The 22010-nt window shown below is 47.4% G+C and overlaps 1 protein-coding gene across 11 annotated transcripts in view; it reads right to left on the bottom strand.

The window, feature by feature from the left end:
• Positions 1 to 22010, bottom strand: part of LOC129823215 (TRAF2 and NCK-interacting protein kinase-like) — a 69570-nt gene that overhangs the window by 8348 nt on the left and 39212 nt on the right. For 9 of the 11 annotated variants that reach the window (XM_055882084.1, XM_055882076.1, XM_055882078.1 and 6 more), the window contains 10 exons: positions 19668 to 19843; positions 18627 to 18729; positions 18096 to 18236; positions 11306 to 11417; positions 10932 to 11108; positions 10350 to 10493; positions 6661 to 6795; positions 6395 to 6495; positions 6089 to 6238; positions 5461 to 5620 (listed from right to left, as the gene is read on the bottom strand). In XM_055882084.1, coding sequence (XP_055738059.1) covers positions 5461 to 5620; positions 6089 to 6238; positions 6395 to 6495; positions 6661 to 6795; positions 10350 to 10493; positions 10932 to 11108; positions 11306 to 11417; positions 18096 to 18236; positions 18627 to 18729; positions 19668 to 19843 — 1399 coding nt within the window. The remainder of the gene's footprint in view (positions 1 to 5460; positions 5621 to 6088; positions 6239 to 6394; positions 6496 to 6660; positions 6796 to 10349; positions 10494 to 10931; positions 11109 to 11305; positions 11418 to 18095; positions 18237 to 18626; positions 18730 to 19667; positions 19844 to 22010) is intronic. The other 2 variants (XM_055882083.1, XM_055882081.1) reach the window with 2 other exon arrangements.

Here is a 22010-nt window from a genome sequence, read left to right as displayed (position 1 = left end):
TCTGTCTCAGTATGTGTAGACCATGTATCTGATGCTGTCTGGACAGTGAAACAGCGACCCTCTGTCTCAGTATGTGTAGACCATGTATCTGATGCTGTCTGGATAGTGAAACAGAGCCCCTCTGTCTCCGTATGTGTTGACCATGTATCTGATGCTGTCTGGACAGTGAAACAGCGCCCCTCTGTCTCAGTATGTGTAGACCATGTATCTGATGCTGTCTGGACAGTGAAACAGCGCCCCTCTGTCTCAGTATGTGTAGACCATGTATCTGATGCTGTCTGAACAGTGAAACAGCGCCCCTCTGTCTCAGTATGTGTAGACCATGTATCTGATGCTGTCTGGACAGTGAAACAGCACCCCTCTGTCTCAGTATGTGTAGACCATGTATCTGATGCTGTCTGGACAGTGAAACAGCGCCCCTCTGTCTCAGTATGTGTAGACCATGTATCTGATGCTGTCTGAACAGTGAAACAGCGCCCCTCTGTCTCAGTATGTGTAGACCATGTATCTGATGCTGTCTGGACAGTGAAACAGCACCCCTCTGTCTCAGTATGTGTAGACCATGTATCTGATGCTGTCTGGACAGTGAAACAGCGCCCCTCTGTCTCAGTATGTGTAGACCATGTATCTGATGCTGTCTGGACAGTGAAACAGCGCCCCTCTGTCTCAGTATGTGTAGACCATGTATCTGATGCTGTCTGGTCAGTGAAACAGCGCCCCTCTGTCTCAGTATGTGTAGACCATGTATCTGATGCTATCTGGACAGTGAAACAGCACCCCTCTGTCTCAGCATGTGTAGACCATGTATCTGATGCTGTCTGGATAGTGAAACAGCGCCCCTCTGTCTCAGTATGTGTAGACCATGTATCTGATGCTATCTGGACAGTGAAACAGCGACCCTCTGTCTCAGTATGTGTAGACCATGTATCTGATGCTGTCTGGACCAAAAGAGTATGGCATGTCATAATATTTCTGTCCAGACAGCATCAGATACCTGGACTACATATATTGGGGCACTGTTTTGCTCGTTAAGATGCTTTCTCCAGTGATATAATTTCAGCAGAGAGAAAGAGGCGATGCGAGAGGGTTTACTCTGTCCAGAATAAGCACAATGCGTTTCTATGGGCATAATATGCAGCCTTAAGCTTGTCGCCTTCCTTCGCACCTTAATGACAAATACTCCCATTGTTAGGGCGGAGACATGAGCACCTTAATGACAAATACTCCCATTGTTAGGGCGGAGACATGAGCACCTTAATGACAAATACTCCCATTGTTAGGGCGGAGACATGAGCACCTTAATGACAAATACTCCCATTGTTAGGGCGGAGACATGAGCACCTTAATGACAAATACTCCCATTGTTAGGGCGGAGACATGAGCACCTTAATGACAAATACTCCCCTTGTTAGGGCGGAGACATGAGCACCTTAATGACAAATACTCCCCTTGTTAGGGCGGAGACATGAGCACCTTAATGACAAATACTCCCCTTGTTAGGGCGGAGACATGAGCACCTTAATGACAAATACTCCCATTGTTAGGGCGGAGACATGAGCACCTTAATGACAAATACTCCCATTGTTAGGGCGGAGACATGAGCACCTTAATGACAAATACTCCCATTGTTAGGGCGGAGACATGAGCACCTTAATGACAAATACTCCCATTGTTAGGGCGGAGACATGAGCACCTTAATGACAAATACTCCCATTGTTAGGGCGGAGACATGAGCACCTTAATGACAAATACTCCCATTGTTAGGGCGGAGACATGAGCACCTTAATGACAAATACTCCCATTGTTAGGGCGGAGACATGAGCACCTTAATGACAAATACTCCCATTGTTAGGGCGGAGACATGAGCACCTTAATGACAAATACTCCCATTGTTAGGGCGGAGACATGAGCACCTTAATGACAAATACTCCCATTGTTAGGGCGGAGACATGAGCACCTTAATGACAAATACTCCCATTGTTAGGGCGGAGACATGAGCACCTTAATGACAAATACTCCCATTGTTAGGGCGGAGACATGAGCACCTTAATGACAAATACTCCCATTGTTAGGGCGGAGACATGAGCACCTTAATGACAAATACTCCCATTGTTAGGGCGGAGACATGAGCACCTTAATGACAAATACTCCCATTGTTAGGGCGGAGACATGAGCACCTTAATGACAAATACTCCCATTGTTAGGGCGGAGACATGAGCACCTTAATGACAAATACTCCCATTGTTAGGGCGGAGACATGAGCACCTTAATGACAAATACTCCCATTGTTAGGGCGGAGACATGAGCACCTTAATGACAAATACTCCCATTGTTAGGGCGGAGACATGAGCACCTTAATGACAAATACTCCCATTGTTAGGGCGGAGACATGAGCACCTTAATGACAAATACTCCCATTGTTAGGGCGGAGACATGAGCACCTTAATGACAAATACTCCCATTGTTAGGGCGGAGACATGAGCACCTTAATGACAAATACTCCCATTGTTAGGGCGGAGACATGAGCACCTTAATGACAAATACTCCCATTGTTAGGGCGGAGACATGAGCACCTTAATGACAAATACTCCCATTGTTAGGGCGGAGACATGAGCACCTCATCATTGTATACAGATCTCTGGTTTCAGCCTCTTGCAAATTGGGTAGGAACATTGGCAGGTGCACAAGTGCACTGTTAGGATGCTGGATTCCCCTAAAGTAAATTTATGTTTCGCTAAAATTATAGGCTATAATTATTCCAGTCTAAATAAAATCATTCAAAATACTTCACCAGAGAGCATGACTTAGCCACAGAGGATCATTAGTTTCTTTTAAAAAAAAACTAGCTGTGGATTGTTTCAAATCACGTGTGTGTTGACCTAGGCCCATTTGGGAAGCCCGCAATTTGGCTATTGCCTCTGGCAATAGGTCTAGCTGATTGAGTTGCGGCTGTCAGTGAAAAGCATCTAGATTCTAGAAGATAATGTGTCTTTAGTATAATAATTAAATGTTGCAACAAGAAGGGGAGGGGTGTGGCAACAATATGGCTCATCTCTCTCCAGAATGCATGCACTCAGCTCTCCAGAAAGCGCTCAGCTGTCTCCCACCAATTTTTGTGGATTCATAGTTTTATTGTATGAATTGTTTGCCCTTTGCTAATTAATTTTTTATATATTTTTTACTTTTTACCCTTCAGTGTGCATTCGCCCGGCCTGCTACAGGAGCGCGACAGGAGAAGGACATCCCGGCCGGCCAAACCCTCCCCTAAACCGGACGACGCTGGGCCAATTGTGCATCACCTCATGGGTCTCCCGGTGAAAGCCGGCTGCAACACAGCCCGGGATCAAACCTGGATATGTACTGACGCCTCAAGCACTGCAGTGCCTTAGACCGCTGTGCCACTCGGGAGGTTGTTTGTTTATTTTTTGAGTAATTCTCCATAACATATCATCAGCAGCTCTAGTAGATGTACCGTTAATCCCCTGTCATTTGGTTACATGCATTTCTGTTAATGTATTAATTACAGTCATTTACCATACTCATTATCAGACAGGAAACGTTGTTTGCAGAGTTCACAACCTGCCACACTTGTGAGAAACAAGTTTTGGTTTATTTCATAACAATTACCAGATTTGTCAATTGTTTCATTGTCTTTTGTTTGGAGTGCTCCATGTGAGCAATGAGCATGTGTCTGGTTTCCATTTCCTGATAAAGTTGAGGGAGCGCACGCGCCTGAGCACACACAGAAATAGGCCTACCTGGCCTGCTGCGTGCAAAAGTAGTTAAGTACCCATTTGGCAATGTCTGATTTTTGATTGTTATAGCTCACCACATTCACCACTAATAAACTGAGCTTCTCAGTCATTTTTTCTTCACCTCACACAGTAAGTCAACAAAGTCTGTTTTTGTGAATGACAGTTCCTCAGTATTTGAAAAATCTTTCCAACACTCCTGGCCTTGATAATCACGCATTGGTGTAAAAGAACAGAATATCTTGATCTGATTATTCCATATTGTCCATGGGATCCCGAGTGGCCCAGCGGTCTGAGGCACTGCAACTCAGTGCAAGAGGCGTCACTACAGTCCTTGGTTCGATTCCAGGCTTTATCACATCCGGCCGTGATTGGGAGTCCCATAGGGCGGCACACAATTGGCCCAGCGTCGTCCGGGTTTGGCCGGTGTAGGCCGTCAATGTAAAAAACAATTTGTCCTTAACTGACTTGCCTAGTTAAATAAAGGTTAAATAAAAAAATATAATAATATATCCAGTGGAAATGTCATAAAAAAAAACAGCTGTCTGTCCCGAGCTCAATGGCACAGGAAACTCTGAAGACCTGGAATAGGCTAGTTGATACAATGTTGCACGTTCCCCAGAGACAGCTTGGGGCTGGATCCAGTTGATGATTTGATACAATGTTGCACGTTCCCAAGAGACAGCTTGGGGCTGGATCCGGTTGATGATTTGATACAATGTTGCACTTCACCAGCAATAGCTCAAGTCAAGACAGATAAAAAGGAAGGCAGAGAGGCGGAGTAGAGAGATGAATGTGAAATATTTTCGAAAATGTTTAATTGTCGACTTTTGGCCAATGTATTTTACTTAGTTGACGATTATAGGCTTACTGCATTGGCCTGAAGGCTATCTCTGAGTTCTATGCTCTCATTTCTTTAGCCGCCAGTGGATCACAGTGTATCAATGTGTCCACATGGCAGAGGCTGATGCTCTCGCCTTAGTTGAGTTTTTACTTTGACTTTTTTATTGTTTTACTTCAGATTCATGATTAATCAAGTAACACTGATTTTGAGAAACAAAAACGTTATTAGTGAAATAAAACTGTTCCACGAAAATGCGCATTTAAAAATAATCATAATTGGCATGTAGATCGGTAGAGATGGTAATATAAACTGTAGCTTCCCCAACCTTGAAATTCACAAGCTGCCTATGGTCTTCACTATAACACTCCTTAAAAAATGGTGAATATGCAAGCGCATGCACATATAGGAGGTCCAGTGAAAAAATGTGCCCGCAATTAGAAACTGATTCGTTCTGGAGCTGGTCCTGGTTGGGGACCAGGGGCTGGAGTTGGGGAGCAGGGGCTGGAGTTGGGGAGCAGGGGCTGGAGTTGGGGAGCAGGGGCTGGAGTTGGGGAGCAGGGGCTGGAGTTGGGGAGCAGGGGCTGGAGTTGGGGAGCAGGGGCTGGAGTTGAATCTGGGGTTGGAAGCTGAAAAGACTCGGAGTCCTAGCCTTACTAGTGGATCAGAGGGGGATAGAGAGGGAGTATAGAGGGGTAGTGAGGGGTAGTGCATGGATGTGCGGAATAGTGAGGGAGAGGGGTAGCCAAGGTTAGAGAGGGACTAGTGAGAGGTATTGAGGGGTGTATTTTATGAACCAGTGAGAGGCATAGAAGTGTTTGTGAGGGTGGCAGTGAGAGTTGTGTATATAGTGTGTGTGTGACCTACCAACAGATGTAGGCATCTCTCCCCACTGCAGCACCACGTCTTTAGTGATGCGTCCGTAGGTGTTGACGTAGACGCCCTCGTCCTCGTAACACAGCAGCATCTCCATTCCGTCGGTCCGCGGCAACACCACGATGGCATGGGGCGTCACCTGACTCTGAATCTGCCGGGGGCGATAGATACCACACAGTGGAGGGGTGGGGGGCTGGTGTCAGCCTGGCTGGCACAGAACACGACCCCCGCAACTCCTCTACCTCCAAATCTCTCTTTCTCGCCCTTCTTTCCCTCCCTCCTTGTCTTGTGGCCAGCTCCCCACCCCCGTGTGCGATGAGAAACTGCTGCAACAACGGAATCTCCCGCTCCATCAGTCACACAATCACCATGGTAACACACAATGTCAACAAAACAGCCTTGTCATGGTTTCAACAACATAAATGGTAACCGTCATGGTATTTGAGCCCTGAAACCAGAACCGCCACACGGTAGGTACGGTTACCATTTAAAAGGTAGTAGTTCAGAGGGAAACCATCTTCTCACCACCAGAGTGCAGAAATCAGATGTTACCTGGTTCAGTAGTCCTTCTCTGACCACGCACACACACACATACACACGCATGCACACGCAGCCTTACGTGGGAGGGGATGTAGATGTCATACGGGTTGCCAGAGTCGACATCGATTACATGAAACCCAACGCTGGAGCCATAGATGACCTTTAACCTCTGACCTTCCTCCACTGTCAGGTCAACCAGCTGGGGGCGGTGCTGTAGGTCAGTGAACGACTGACAGACAGAGGGTGGGGAACAGAGAGACATTATTGAGAGAGATACTGTAGAGAGCATTCAGCTACAAAATGACTGCTGTGGCATCACCCAGGTGGGAGCTACACACTGGTAGGGGAGGAAATAAGATAATAAGATAATATTTCTGTGTGTTACCTTGAAGGCCATGAACTTGTGGTAGGGTTTGGGTGCCCAGGCGTAGATCTCCACTGAGTTCTTCAGAGCGATCACCAGAAACTTGATCCTCTCATACTTCACTGGAGACACACACACACACACACACACACACACACACACACACACACACACGAGTCAATCACTTGTATTAGTACCGGTGATAATGCCTTGGCTTTAGCTTAATGGGCTAATGCAACACACAGACACCCAGGGTCAAACGTCATGCCCCCAGTCCACACACGTACCGACTTTGTAGTGCACACAGCCCTCCAGCTCTCCTACAGTGACCCAGCCCTGCTTCTTCTCCACCTCGGGGTCGTTGTGTAATATCCTGTTCCTCAGCCAGGACAGGTAGTACACACGCAGCTTATTCTTCTTCCCTGGAGGAGAGAGAGGGGAAAGGATAGAGAGGGGAAAGGAGAGAGAGGGGAAAGGAGAAGGGAGAGAGATGGGAAAGGAGAGAGAGGGGAAAGGAGAAGGGAGAGAGATGGGAAAGGAGAGAGAGGGGAAAGGAGAAGGGAGAGAGATGGGAAAGGAGAGAGAGGGGAAAGGAGAAGGGAGAGAGATGGGAAAGGAGAAGGGAGAGAGATGGGAAAGGAGAAGGGAGAGAGAGGGGAAAGGAGAAGGGAGAGAGAGGGGAAAGGAGAAGGGAGAGAGAGGGGAAAGGAGAAAGGGAGAGAGAGGGGAAAGGAGAAGGGAGAGAGATGGGAAAGGAGAGAGAGGGTAAAGGTGAAAGGGAGAGAGAGGGGAAAGGAGAAGGGAGAGAGATGGGAAAGGAGAGAGAGGGGAAAGGAGAAGGGAGAGAGATGGGAAAGGGGAGGGGTGAGGAGAGAGAGGGGAGAGGAGAGAAGGGAGAGAGGGGAAAGGAGAGGAGAGAGAGAGAGGGGAGAGGAGAAGGGAGCGAGAGAGAGGGGAAAGGAGAGAAGAGAGAGGGGAATGGATAAGGGAATGAGGGGAGAGGAAAAGGGAGAGAGAGGGGAGAGGAGAAGGAGGGGAGAGGAGAGAGAGGGGAATGGAGGAGAGAGGGGAATGGAGGAGAGAGGGGAGGGGAGGAGAGAGGGGAAAGGAGAAGGGAGAGAGATGGGAAAGGAGAGAGAGGGGAAAGGAGAAGGGAGAGAGATGGGAAAGGAGAGAGAGGGGAAAGGAGAAGGGAGAGAGATGGGAAAGGAGAAGGGAGAGAGAGAGAGGGGAAAGGAGAAGGGAGAGAGAGAGAGGGGAAAGGAGAAGGGAGAGAGAGAGAGGGGAAAGGAGAAGGGAGAGAGAGAGAGGGGAAAGGAGAAGGGAGAGAGATGGGAAAGGAGAAGGGAGAGAGAGAGAGAGGGGAAAGGAGAAGGGAGAGAGATGGGAAAGGAGAGAGAGGGGAAAGGAGAAAGGGAGAGAGAGGGGAAAGGAGAAGGGAGAGAGAGAGAGGGGAAATGAGAAGGGAGAGAGATGGGAAAGGAGAGAGAGGGGAAAGGAGCAAGGGAGAGAGATGGGAAAGGAGAGAGAGGGGAAAGGAGAAGGGAGAGAGATGGGAAAGGAGAGAGAGGGGAAAGGAGAAGGGAGAGAGATGGGAAAGGAGAAGGGAGAGAGAGAGAGGGGAAAGGAGAAGGGAGAGAGAGGGGAAAGGAGAAGGGAGAGATAGGGGAAAGGAGAAGGGAGAGAGATGGGAAAGGAGAGAGAGGGGAAAGGAAAAGGGAGAGAGAGGGGAGAGGAGAAGGAGGGGAGAGGAGAGAGAGGGGAATGGAGGAGAGAGGGGAGGGGAGGAGAGAGGGGAAAGGAGAAGGGAGAGAGATGGGAAAGGAGAGAGAGGGGAAAGGAGAAGGGAGAGAGATGGGAAAGGAGAGAGAGGGGAAAGGAGAAGGGAGAGAGATGGGAAAGGAGAAGGGAGAGAGAGAGAGGGGAAAGGAGAAGGGAGAGAGAGAGAGGGGAAAGGAGAAGGGAGAGAGAGAGAGGGGAAAGGAGAAGGGAGAGAGATGGGAAAGGAGAAGGGAGAGAGAGAGAGAGGGGAAAGGAGAAGGGAGAGAGATGGGAAAGGAGAGAGAGGGGAAAGGAGAAAGGGAGAGAGAGGGGAAAGGAGAAGGGAGAGAGAGAGAGGGGAAATGAGAAGGGAGAGAGATGGGAAAGGAGAGAGAGGGGAAAGGAGCAAGGGAGAGAGGGGAAAGGAGAAGGGAGAGAGATGGGAAAGGAGAAGGGAGAGAGAGGGGAAAGGAGAGAGAGGGGAAATGAGAAGGGAGAGAGATGGGAAAGGAGAAGGGAGAGAGATGGGAAAGGAGAAGGGAGAGAGAGGGGAAAGGAGAAGGGAGAGAGAGGGGAAAGGAGAAGGGAGAGATAGGGGAAAGGAGAAGGGAGAGAGATGGGAAAGGAGAGAGAGGGGAAAGGAGAAGGGAGAGAGATGGGAAAGGAGAAGGGAGAGAGAGAGAGAGGGGAAATGAGAAGGGAGAGAGATGGGAAAGGAGAGAGAGGGGAAAGGAGAAGGGAGAGAGATGGGAAAGGAGAAGGGAGAGAGATGGGAAAGGAGAAGGGAGAGAGAGAGAGGGGAAAGGAGAAGGGAGAGAGAGGGGAGGAGAGAGGGGAAAGGAGAAGGGAGAGAGATGGGAAAGGAGAGAGAGGGGAAAGGAGAAGGGAGAGAGATGGGAAAGGAGAAGGGAGAGAGAGAGAGGGGAAAGGAGAAGGGAGAGAGAGAGAGGGGAAAGGAGAAGGGAGAGAGAGAGAGGGGAAAGGAGAAGGGAGAGAGATGGGAAAGGAGAAGGGAGAGAGAGAGAGAGGGGAAAGGAGAAGGGAGAGAGATGGGAAAGGAGAGAGAGGGGAAAGGAGAAAGGGAGAGAGAGGGGAAAGGAGAAGGGAGAGAGAGAGAGGGGAAATGAGAAGGGAGAGAGATGGGAAAGGAGAGAGAGGGGAAAGGAGCAAGGGAGAGAGGGGAAAGGAGAAGGGAGAGAGATGGGAAAGGAGAAGGGAGAGAGATGGGAAAGGAGAAGGGAGAGAGAGGGGAAAGGAGAGAGAGGGGAAATGAGAAGGGAGAGAGATGGGAAAGGAGAAGGGAGAGAGATGGGAAAGGAGAAGGGAGAGAGAGGGGAAAGGAGAAGGGAGAGATAGGGGAAAGGAGAAGGGAGAGAGATGGGAAAGGAGAGAGAGGGGAAAGGAGAAGGGAGAGAGATGGGAAAGGAGAAGGGAGAGAGAGAGAGAGGGGAAATGAGAAGGGAGAGAGATGGGAAAGGAGAGAGAGGGGAAAGGAGAAGGGAGAGAGATGGGAAAGGAGAAGGGAGAGAGATGGGAAAGGAGAAGGGAGAGAGAGAGAGGGGAAAGGAGAAGGGAGAGAGAGGGGAAAGGAGAGAGAGGGGAAAGGAGAGAGATGGGAAAGGAGAAGGGAGAGAGATGGGAAAGGAGAAGGGAGAGAGAGAGAGGGGAAAGGAGAAGGGAGAGAGAGAGAGGGGAAAGGAGAAGGGAGAGAGAGAGAGGGGAAAGGAGAAGGGAGAGAGATGGGAAAGGAGAGAGAGGGGAAAGGAGAAAGGAGAGAGAGGGGAAAGGAGAAAGGAGAGAGAGGGGAAAGGAGAAAGGAGAGAGAGGGGAAAGGAGAAGGGAGAGAGATGGGAAAGGAGAAAGGAGAGAGATGGGAAAGGAGAAAGGAGAGAGATGGGAAAGGAGAAAGGAGAGAGATGGGAAAGAAGGGAGAGAGATGGGAAAGGAGAAGGGAGAGAGATGGGAAAGGAGGAGAGAGAGAGAGAGAGAGAGAGAGAGAGAGAGAGAGGGGGGAAAGGAGAGTAAAGGGAGGGGGAGGGAGGGAAAGGTCTTAAGGCCTCCAGCTCTTTAGGAAACACAAGACTGCCTTTTGGGGCCAGACAGTTAAAAACCACAAAGTCAAAAACACACCATAAATCTTCCTCGATGGGGCCACAGAACCCTTTGTTAAAGTCTAACTGTGTTCAAGTAGCTGTCTTGCTGCAATCAGTCCTACCAGATATGGTGACCAGGACGTTGAGGCCCTCCAGAACGTCCATCTGTTGGAAGCGTCGGCGGTTGATCAGGTTATACACCTTCCCCTGACCACTGCGGTCCAGCAACATAAGACCGTTCTCTGTCCCCACCAGCAGGTTCACACCTAGACACACACACACACACATTTAAAATACTTTATTTGAATCCACAAATCACATTACAGTCAAGAACAATTCCAAGATTTCATAGGTCATGGATATGTGGACACTTACAGATACAAAAGTCATGGATATGTGGACACTTACAGATACAAAAGTCATGGATATGTGGACACTTATAGATACAAAAGTCATGGATATATGGACACTTATAGATACAAAAGTCATGGATATATGGACACTTATAGATACAAAAGTCATGGATATATGGACACTTATAGATACAAAAGTCATGGATATATGGACAGAGAAAGCACCACACACACACACACACACACACACACACACACACACACACACACACACACACACACACACACACACACACACACACACACACACACACGTGTCAACATATATAACGTATATTTGAAGTGTCTTACCCCAGAGAGCAGCACACAGTATCTCAGAGTTGAAGCGCTTCTTATATTTGCGTATCTCAGGCGTGTCGCTATGAGGTCGTATGTTGGTCGGGTTCACGTTGACCACACTGATCTTTCTGGCCTCGTTCAGTCTGGCCTGCTCCTGCTCCTGAAGCAGCAGCTCATTTGCAAAGAGAGCTGCAACCACAGGATAACATTATACTAATGTTCACACAACCTTTTAAACTTAAAACAACAGGACACCCTGTACAGTATGTTCACACAACATTACAACCTTAGAGCAACATTCATGCAACCTCCTTCTTCCTAAGCAATTTACTGGCAACAAGAGCTAGAGCAAAGATGACAGAAGATTGACAAGATAACTGACTCACCAGAGGCAGAGTTTTCATCATCATCATCGGTGGGGGAGGTTCCGTAGACTCGTGGATCAACGAATGGCGTGAAGGAGGAGGACTTGGAGCCACTCCCATCGCCCATGCCATACTGCAAATCAGAGAGGGGGGTGGGGGGTGGGGGGGATCAGGACCTCAGAGCATTATAGGTAGGGTTCAGAGTTTTCCCTGACCATCTAAACAAGAAAAACTCTAGGCCCCAATTTCTGTCCTGAGGTAACAGGTTGCCAGGTGGTGAGAGTTTTCAGCATACACTTACGGGTTGCCAGAGCAGAAAGTGTGTTGAGCAACATTAGGCTTGGTTTGCCATGCAAACACACAGCATGCAGAGGAGAGAGAGCAGAGAATGTGACCAGCAAAAAAGGAAGGCAATGTATGGAAGAAATGGTTATGGACTGGGTTTAACTAGGTTAGAGTGGGTTTAATCGCGAGCCAGACAGACTCAGCGTCTAGGTCGAAGTCAGACTTGACAGGGTGAGTTTTTTTGTTTGTTTTAGTACAGGATGCAGAGAGAGCACAAGGGCACAGAGCCACAGGGCTAGGTAGCCAGCAAATCCGACCCGCTTGCTTACAGCTGCATTAAGGTTGGACAGGCTTCCTGTGTAGATTAAGACACCACAGAGCTGGTGCGAGATATGGCTCGGACAGTGCCTCAATTCAGGGACGAGAAATACGTTGTACTCCGAATTGTCCCATTATCCCAAATGTTACTCAGAGAAGATTAAACGACTGCTACTGTGACTTGCACCCGTTGTCTCTCTCTCCTCCGTGCTGCAGCGACCACCAAAGAACATCAAAGTGTTTATCGCGCTGTCTGTGTTCGCACCGGACTAGTATTATCAGAGAACCTTGGAGTTTGCCCAAAAACAATAGGTTATTCTGGTTGGAAAGTTTACTCTCCTGCCATGTAAAAATTACTGCCAGGGCAGATTAGGACGGGATGTGGTGTTTTGTGCTCGTGCACATAAATACCCCCCCCCCCCCCAGTAAAACTAATTCCGTCTGAATATGGGTCAATAGAGCCTGACCTATAGCCAGGGCCGGTCTTTGCCATTCTGCCGACATAGGCGAGCCCAAAAGATGAAACCCCCTGCAAAACTACTCATCCCAGTAATCAAAATGAAGTTGAAAAGACATCTAAAATAAGTATTTCCCAGACTTTGAACTTACACGGAACCCAAACCGGCTACACGCGTGCGCCATCGTGCGCCATCGTGCATTCATTTATTTTGTCCCACTACACCAAACGCGATCACGACACGCAGGTTAAAATATCAAAACAAACTCTGAACCAATGACATTAATTTGGGGGCACGTCGAAAAGCATTAAACATGTATGGTAATTAACTTGCTGTTGCTAGCTAATTTGTCCTATTTAGCTAGCTTGCTGTTGCTAGCTAATTTGTCCTGGGATATAAACATTGAGTTGTTATTTTACCTGAAATGCACAAGGTCCTCTACTCCGACAATTAATCGACACATAAAGAAGCTAGCCAGAAGCTAGCCAGTTCACTGGCTAACGTTAGTATTCAGCTAACCACGGTTGGCGGTCATCAGCTATCCTTTAGCTCAAAAAGCTATCGCCAGTTTTGTACAACGCGACTCAGACCAGAGCATACCGGACCTATTTTCTCTCCATATCCCCGGATTTCTACCGCACGCTCTGGACATTTACACCTGGATCTTGCAGCTAGCTAGCTGCTATCCGAGTGACTATTGGCTTACGTCGGTCCCGGAGCAAACATCAATTATTCCGGAGCTAGCCAGCTGAAGAGTTCCATCAGCCACTCCTGGGCTACAATCACCTATCCGGACCCGTTTTACTGCTGATACGGAGCCCCACCGGGCCTTCACGACTGGACTACCGACGTTATCTGCCCGAGGGAATTATCCAACTGGCCCCTCCGTCGCGACGTAACCTGAACGCCCATCTGCGGCCCGCTAATCATTAAGCTGTCTAATCGGCTGCTATCTGAATAGGTCTATCGGACAATTTTCTTGGGTCACTATAACTATATCTATTTTGCCAATTGGATTGGTCCCCTCTACCACACGGAACCCCACTAATCTACCGATGGAAACGCACGAGGTGGCTAAAAACAGACCTCCATCCTCTGCCAGCTTGCTACCCATGGCCCGGCTAGCTGTCTGAATCGCCGTGACCCCAACCAACCTCACTACTCACTGGATCCTTATGATCACTCGGCTAAGCATGCCTCTCCTTAATGTCAATATGCCTTGTCCATTGCTGTTCTGGTTAGTGTTTATTGGCTTATTTCACTGTAGAGCCTCTAGCCCTGCTCACTATACCTTATCCAACCTTTCAGTTCCACAACCCACACATGCGATGACATCACCTGGTTTCAATTATGTTTCTAGAGACAATATCTCTCTCATCATCACTCAATGCCTAGGTTAACCTCCACTGTATTCACATCCTACCATACCTTTGTCTCTACATTATACCTTGAAGCTATTTTATCGCCCCCAGAAACCTGCTCCTTTTACTCTCTGTTCCAGACGTCCTAGACGACCAATTCTCATAGCTTTTAGCTGTACCCTTATCCTACTCCTTCTCTGTTCCTCTGGTGATGTAGAGGTGAATCCATGCCCTGCAGTGCCTAGCTCCACTCCTATTCCCCAGGCGCTCTCTTTTGATGACTTCTGTAACCGTAATAGCCTTGGTTTCATGCATGTTAACATTAGAAGCCTCCTCCCTAAGATTGTTTTATTCACTGCTTTAGCACACTCTGCCAACCCGGATGTCCTAGCCGTGTCTGAATCCTGGCTTAGGAAGACCACCAAAAACCCAGAAATTTCCATCCCTAACTATAACATTTCCCGACAAGATAGAACGACCAAAAGGGGGCGATGTTGCAATCCACTGCAGAGATAGCCTGCAGAGTTCTGTCCTACTATCCAGGTCTGTACCCAAACAATTTGAACTTTTAAAAATCCACCTCTCTAAAAACAAGTCTCTCACCGTTCCCGCCTGCTATAGACCACCCTCTGCCCCCAGCTATGCTCTGGACACCATATGTGAACTGATTTCCCCCCCATCTATCTTCAGAGCTCATGCTGCTAGGTGACCTAAACTGGGACATGCTTTACACCCCAGCCATCCTACAATCTAAGCTTGATGCCCTCAATCTCACACAAATTATCAATGAACCTACCAGGTACCACCCCAAAGCCGTAAACACGGGCACCCTCATAGATATCATCCTGACCAACTTGTCTTCTAAATACACCTCTGCTGTTTTCAACCAAGATCTCAGCGATCACTGCCTCATTGCCTGCATCCATAATGGGTCAACGGTCAAACGACCTCCACTCATCACTGTCAAACGCTCCCTGAAACACTTCAGCGAGCAGGCCTTTCTAATCGACCTGGCCCGGGTATCCTGGCAGGATATTGACCTCATCCCGTCAGTAGAGGATGCCTGGTTATTTTTTTTTAAATGCCTTCCTCGCCATCTTAAATAAGCATGCCCCATTCAAGAAATTTAGAACCAGGAACAGATAAAGTCCTTAACCAACACAAAAATATCCTATGGCGTTCTGCATTGGCATCGAACAGCCCCCGTGATATGCAACTTTTCAGGGAAGTTAGAAACCAATATACACAGGCAGTTAGAAAAGCCAAGGCTAGCTTTTTCAAGCAGAAATTTGCTTCCTGCAACACAAACTCAAAAAAGTTCTGGGACACTGTAAAGTCCATGGAGAATAAGAACACCTCCTTCCAGCTTCCCACTGCACTGAGGATAGGAAACTCTGTCACCACCGATAAATCCACTATAATTGAGAATTTCAATAAGCATTTCTCTACGGCTGGCCATGCTTTCCACCTGGCTACCCCTACCCCAGTCAACAGCACTGCACCCCCCACAGCAACTCGCCCAAGCCTTCCCCATTTCTCCATCTCCCAAATCCAGTCAGCTGATGTTCTGAAAGAGCTGCAAAGTCTGGACCCCTACAAATCAGCCAGGCTAGACAATCTGGACCCTTTCTTTCTAAAACTATTTGCCGAAATTGTTGCAACCCCTATTACTAGCCTGTTCAACCTCTCTTTCGTGTCGTCTGAGATTCTCAATGATTGGAAAGCAGCTGCGGTCATCCCCCTCTTCAAAGGGGGGGACACTCTTGACCCAAACTGCTACAGACCTATATCTATCCTACCCTGCCTTTCTAAGGTCTTCGAAAGCCAAGTTAACAAACAGATTACCGACCATTTCGAAACCCACCGCACCTTCTCCGCTATGCAATCTGGTTTCAGAGCTGGTCATGGGTGCACCTCAGCCACGCTCAAGGTCCTAAACGATATCTTAACCGCCATCGATAAGAAACAATACTGTGCAGCCGTATTCATTGACCTGGCCAAGGCTTTCGACTCTGTCAATCACCACATCCTCATCGGCAGACTCGATAGCCTTGGTTTCTCAAATGATTGCCTCGCCTGGTTCACCAACTACTTCTCTGATAGAGTTCAGTGTGTCAAATCGGAGGGCCTGTTGTCTGGGACTCTGGCAGTCTCTATGGGGGTGCCACAGGGTTCAATTTTTGGGCCGACTGTCTTCTCTGTATACATCAATGATGTCGCTATTGCTGCTGGTGAGTCTCTGATCCACCTCTACGCAGATGAGACCATTCTGTATACTTCTGGACCTTCTTTGGACACTGTGTTAAAAACCCTCCAGCCGAGCTTCAATGCCATACAACTCTCCTTCCGTGGCCTCCAACTGCTCTTAAATACAAGTCAAACTAAATGCATGCTATTCAACCGATCGCTGCCTGCACCTGCCCGCCTGTTCAGCATCACTACTCTGGACAGTTTTGACTTAGAATATGTGGACAACTACAAATACCTAGGTGTCTGGTTAGACTGTAAACTCTCCTTCCAGACTCACATCCAAACATCTCCAATCCAAAGTTAAATCTAGAACTGGCTTCCTATTTCGCAACAAAGCATCCTTCACTCATGCTGCCAAACATACCCTTGTAAAGCTGACCATCATACCGATCCTCGACGATGTCATTTACAAAATAGCCTCCAATACCCTACTAGCAAAATATTGAGTCCCTGCCCTTGACAAAGTGGGCAATGCTTATCAAACATCGGCATCAGCCCTCACCAAAAGAGCCCATATGTCACTGGTTGAGAGAAATTGTCATTGTTTTTGGGCAAAATTTGAGGTTTTGTGTTGTTGTTGGATGTATTGTTGCTACCTAATGAGTGGGCAGGCCATGCCTATAGCATATCCTAACCACATCAATAAATTGGTTACAACAAACTCTGAACACCGTAACACATATGAACTCAAAATGGATGCGGAGGACGTGACAAATAAACTTGAAACAGGAATATTTTCCAGGTTGCTCAGGAGGTAAAAGGGAAGTCCGATGTGTGGAATAAATGTGACTAGTTGTGGAAAATACTGGAGCTCAAGACAAAGAAGGAGCAAGCACTGTGTGCATATCATATATGACTAACACGTGTTGTATAGATTACAATAGATTTTTTCTGACCATTTGGAACAATGTAAACAACACAAAATAAAGTATAAGTGTACCAGAGAGTCTGTTAAAACGTTGTTTTTTTGTTAAGCCTTTATTACAGCAAAGACTAAACAGTCGCATTCATTCATGAATGCCATTTCCGAAATGGAACGGTATATTTATTGTTGAGCTAATTATTGAAGGAGATCAAGAAAAATATGCGTTATTATTATTATAAATATTATTTTCAAACAATTTCAAACATTGTAAACACTAAATAAATTAGAAATAATACCAGAGAGGCTGTTCTAACAAAGAAAAAAAAGCCTGTATTACAAGATCAAAAACAGCCGAATTTCTGAAATGTCTGTGTGAAGCATGGTGCTCACGGAATCAGTAGGCTATTAAACACACACTCAAACAGGCAAGAGAAGCAGGATCTGTCTTACTTCTGTATATGTATTGATGATTTATAAAGACAGGCACATTTAACAGTTAATCTATTGATTATAGATCTACTTAAGTTCTGGTTTCCTCTCTCCTCACTTTTCTTAGGCAAAAAGGCAAGGGCTGTATTGTCATCTCCTCATTCTGCTGCTGCCTCCGGCATTGTTCTCTAAACCAATATGCTGGTTAACTTTGCTATTATGCACATAGCAACATGGTCTAGGAAAAGGCGCCAATTCAACAGCGCTTTGAATTAACCGCTGCCGGCGACCACTATCCAACGTGGGAGAAAGCGCATTTGTTATAAAATAATATTATTTTTATTAGTGTTGCACCATTGTTTATGTAATATAAGCATATACAATTTCAGTAGCACTGGACTGTGAGCGATGGACTGTGCCATCCCCACGGCCTCCACAATGGATCAGTCCACACAGCGCGAATCAGACAGGTGTCTTGTACACCATGATTATTATTATATATTTTTTTCTGCTCGACTAAAGAATCTTGGTCAGCCAACAGCCTATCTACCAAATAATCGACCAGTCGACTAAAAGGGGTCGGCCCTAGTTGGGATAATGGGACAATTTGGAGTACAACGCATTTCTCATCCCTGGATTGAGTTACGTTTCTGAGCCATATCTTGCACTGGCTCCATAGTGTCTTCATCTACACAGGAAGCCTGTCCAGCCTTAATGCAGCTGTAAGCAAGAGGGATCGGATCTGTTGACTAGGGAGTAGGGAGCTTGTGTGTACAGGGCTAGAATGTAGGGGGTTTGTGTGTAGAGGGCTAGCAAATAAGGGTGTAGGGGTCTAGTGAACCTACTTTGGGGTGGCTGCGCCCCGAGCCATCGCCAGGGGAGACCATGGGGGAGGGGCTTTGCTGCACCAGATCGGGCAGATTGGCGTTTCGGGGGAAACCGTTGCTGTCGGCGAGAGCGGAGTTCCGCCTCCTGTCCCCATAGGTCTGGAACAGAGAGAGAGTGAGGGCCACTCTACACACTGATCTAAGTTCAGATTAATGTATTTCCTTGTGATGGGAAGGATTTGGGAAAGGTAACATGATTCTAGATTTGTGTTGAAGGTAAGGTTAAGGTTGGAATCTAATGGTTAAGGTTAGGTTTAGGGTTTGGAGGTTCATCTGGATCTGTGGTTAAGGGGGATGTTCTGCCACTGATGTGGAAGGTGGGTAAACCCAAAGACTTGAAGAAGCTGAGCGACGGCTGGTGACAATGCAGAGACTCATTCACACAGACAGACACACGCAGAGCCGAGTGCATGCCAGGATGCTGAGTTGTGTATTAAGCAAGCAGAGCGAAGCCCAGGGGTCAGGGGTTAAAAGTGAAAGGCGACTGACCTCTCTCATCATCAGGGTGCTGTCTTGGGAACTGTTGCCGAAGGAATCATTATGTCCTCCCATCACACCGTACACCTCACCACTACTCTGCCCCGCAGCCGGCCTGACACAACACACACACGTTTAAAATACTAAAAGATGCACTATGCAGACATCGCTCTGCCATTTCCTGGTTGCTAAAATTCTAATAGTATTTTATTTTTAAATTTTATCCCCTTTTCTCCCCAACTTTCGTGGTATCCAATCGCTAGTAATTACTATCTTGTCTCATCGCTACAACTCCCGTACGGGCTCGGGAGAGACGAAGGTCGAGGCACAACCCAACCTCCGAGGCACAACCCAACCAAGCCGCACTGCTTCTTTAACACAGCGCGCCTCCTATCCGGAAACCAGCCGCACCAATGTGTCGGAGAAAACACCGCGCACCTGGACCCCTTGGTTAGCGCGCACTGCGCCCAGCCCGCCACAGGAGTCGCTGGAGCGCGATGAGACAAGGAAATCCCTACCGGCCAAACCCTCCCTAACCCGGACGACGCTAGCCCAATTGTGCGTCGCCCCACGGACCTCCCGGTCGCGCCCGGCTGCGACAGAGCCTGGGGGCGAACCCAGAGACTCTGGTGGCGCAGTTAGCACTGCGATGCAGTGCCGTAGACCACTGCGCCACCCAGGAGGCCAGTAATTTAAGTTTATGTGACAAAACAAGCAAATATAGTGTAGAGAATCATTGTCACATTTAAACCACTGAAATATGGTTTCCAGAACCAACAATATTGTATTTTCAACTGTTTGAAACTGGTGTACAAAACCCAAAGTAAAAGAAGCAAATAGTGCACATACTGTAGAACACATCTGCCGCTTTTTAGACTTGTTTTCAATGGAATTACAGATCTATAACTCACATTTCTATGTGGATTTGGTCTGGTTGCCCAAATGTTACATATTACAGATTTAAAATACATAGCTACAATAAAATAAATGCATATATTAAAATGCAAACACACACACACACACACACACACACACACACACACACACACTCACATGATGCGTGGGGTGTCGCTGACAGACACAGAGCCGTCGTTACTTCCTCCCTCTCCCTCCTCGTCACTCTGTGACTCGTCACTGGATGAGGAGTAGTCCGTCACCTTGACGGGCGGGCGATTAGGCTCCTCCCCCTGACGCAGCTCCCTCAGCTCCTTGGCTAGAGCTGTCAGGTCCTGGAAGTGAGGAGGTCAAAGGTCAGTAGAGGATATTATAAAAGGTCAGCACTCAAGTCGTGGGTGCAGTAACAGTTGCTTTGATTTATGGGGAACATTTTATTGGCACAACATTTTAAACATACATTTTTCAGCAGCTAACTCCTTCCTCAGAGTGTGAGTGAGGAACAATGAGGATTCAGTCAGGATGCAGTCAGGAAAGGTCACTAACAGAAGGGTTAGGTTTCTGGGAACTTAACCCTTATGGTCAGTGGTTAGAGGTTATTTGTTATCTGTTTAAGGGGAAACACAGCTCCAATGCTCCCCAGTCTGCCTCTGTCACACGGCACAGGTAGAGCAAAACAGGTGAGCTAGAGGAGAGAGGGGCGTGCACAGGGCCGGATTAATGTAGGGGCCAAAACAGGTGAGCTAGAGGAGAGAGGGGCGTGCACAGGGCCGGATTAATGTAGGGGCCAAAACAGGTGAGCTAGAGGAGAGAGGGGCGTGCACAGGGCCGGATTAATGTAGGGGCCAAAACAGGTGAGCTAGAGGAGAGAGGGGCGTGCACAGGGCCGGATTAATGTAGGGGCCAAAACAGGTGAGCTAGAGGAGAGAGGGGCGTGCACAGGGCCGGATTAATGTAGGGGCCAAAACAAGTGAGCTAGAGGAGAGAGGGGCGTGCACAGGGCCGGATTAATGTAGGGGCCAAAACAGGTGAGCTAGAGGAGAGAGGAGCGTGCACAGGGCCGGATTAATGTAGGGGCCAAAACAGGTGAGCTAGAGGAGAGAGGGGCGTGCACAGGGCCGGATTAATGTAGGGGCCAAAACAGGTGAGCTAGAGGAGAGAGGGGCGTGCACAGGGCCGGATTAATGTAGGGGCCAAAACAGGTGAGCTAGAGGAGAGAGGGGCGTGCACAGGGCCGGATTAATGTAGGGGCCAAAACAGGTGAGCTAGAGGAGAGAGGGGCGTGCACAGGGCCGGATTAATGTAGGGGCCAAAACAGGTGAGCTAGAGGAGAGAGGGGCGTGCACAGGGCCGGATTAATGTAGGGGCTTAAACGTTATTGTTTTTATTATTATAATTTTATCCAACTAAAGAAGTCTGCTCTCAATGTTCAAAATACATCAGAAAGAATCATTTAGCCACAGAGGATTTTTTATTGTTTTTTAAATAATGGTGGTTAACTTTATCACAAGCACTATCAAGTATTGGTCAAAATGAAGGAAAAACCAACACAAAGTGTATTAACATAAAGTGTCTTAAAAGGGTGTTGCGTCACCACGAGCTGCTAGAACAGCTTCAGCATAGATTCTACATGTGGACCTAAACCTTGCCAGGAACACGCCCCCCCACACCATAACATATACTTTGTATCCCTTGTTTACTCAATTTTGGCAGTCATCAGTATGCCAACAGTCGGCAAGGCCACAGTTTGGGCACCATGCAAGCCAAATATAGGTTACAGCTTGTTGCGTTGTGGCCATAGACATATAATCCATAGAAGGGTATTGTAACCTCTTACCCTGGCAATTTGACTGTTAAACTCATGGGTACAATAGCAATGGATGCCAGTCCTGATTTGAATGGGAACTGCCATCTATGGATTATATTTCTATGGTAGATTGCAGCTGTCGGTTTGCCTTTTGCAGATTTCAAAATACAATGGCAGGAAAAACGTACAGTTTGGAAAGAAAATGCCTACTGCTGAAAAAAGATGACTAGTCTGTCTGTAGAACCAATATAAACATACATTAGCTAACAGCAGCACTGGTTTTCAAAGTAGCTTATCTTGAGATAGGCCATTGCCACCCCTACCATGTCACAACACAACTGATTGGCTCAAACGCATTAAGGAAAGAAATTCCACAAATTCACTTTTAACAAAGCACACCTATTAATTGAAATGCATTCCAGGTGACTACCTCGTGAAGCTGGTTGAGAGAATGCCTAGAGTGTGCAAAGCTGTCATCAAGGCAAAGGGTGGCTACTTTGAAGAATCTCAAATCTCAAATATATTTTGATTTGTTTAACACTTTTTTGGTTACTACATGATTCCATATGTGTTATTTCATAGTTTTGATCTATTCACTATTATTCTACAATGTAGAAAATAGTAAAAATAAAGAAAAACCCTTGAATGAGTAGGTGTGCCCAAACTTTTGACTGGTAATGTATATTGCCTCCTAA

Source organism: Salvelinus fontinalis, chromosome 25, assembly GCF_029448725.1.
Source record: "Salvelinus fontinalis isolate EN_2023a chromosome 25, ASM2944872v1, whole genome shotgun sequence".
Classification (NCBI taxonomy): Eukaryota; Metazoa; Chordata; class Actinopteri; order Salmoniformes; family Salmonidae; genus Salvelinus; species Salvelinus fontinalis.
Note: the sequence above shows the minus strand (reverse complement) of the source record. Positions and strands in the feature narration are given on the sequence as shown.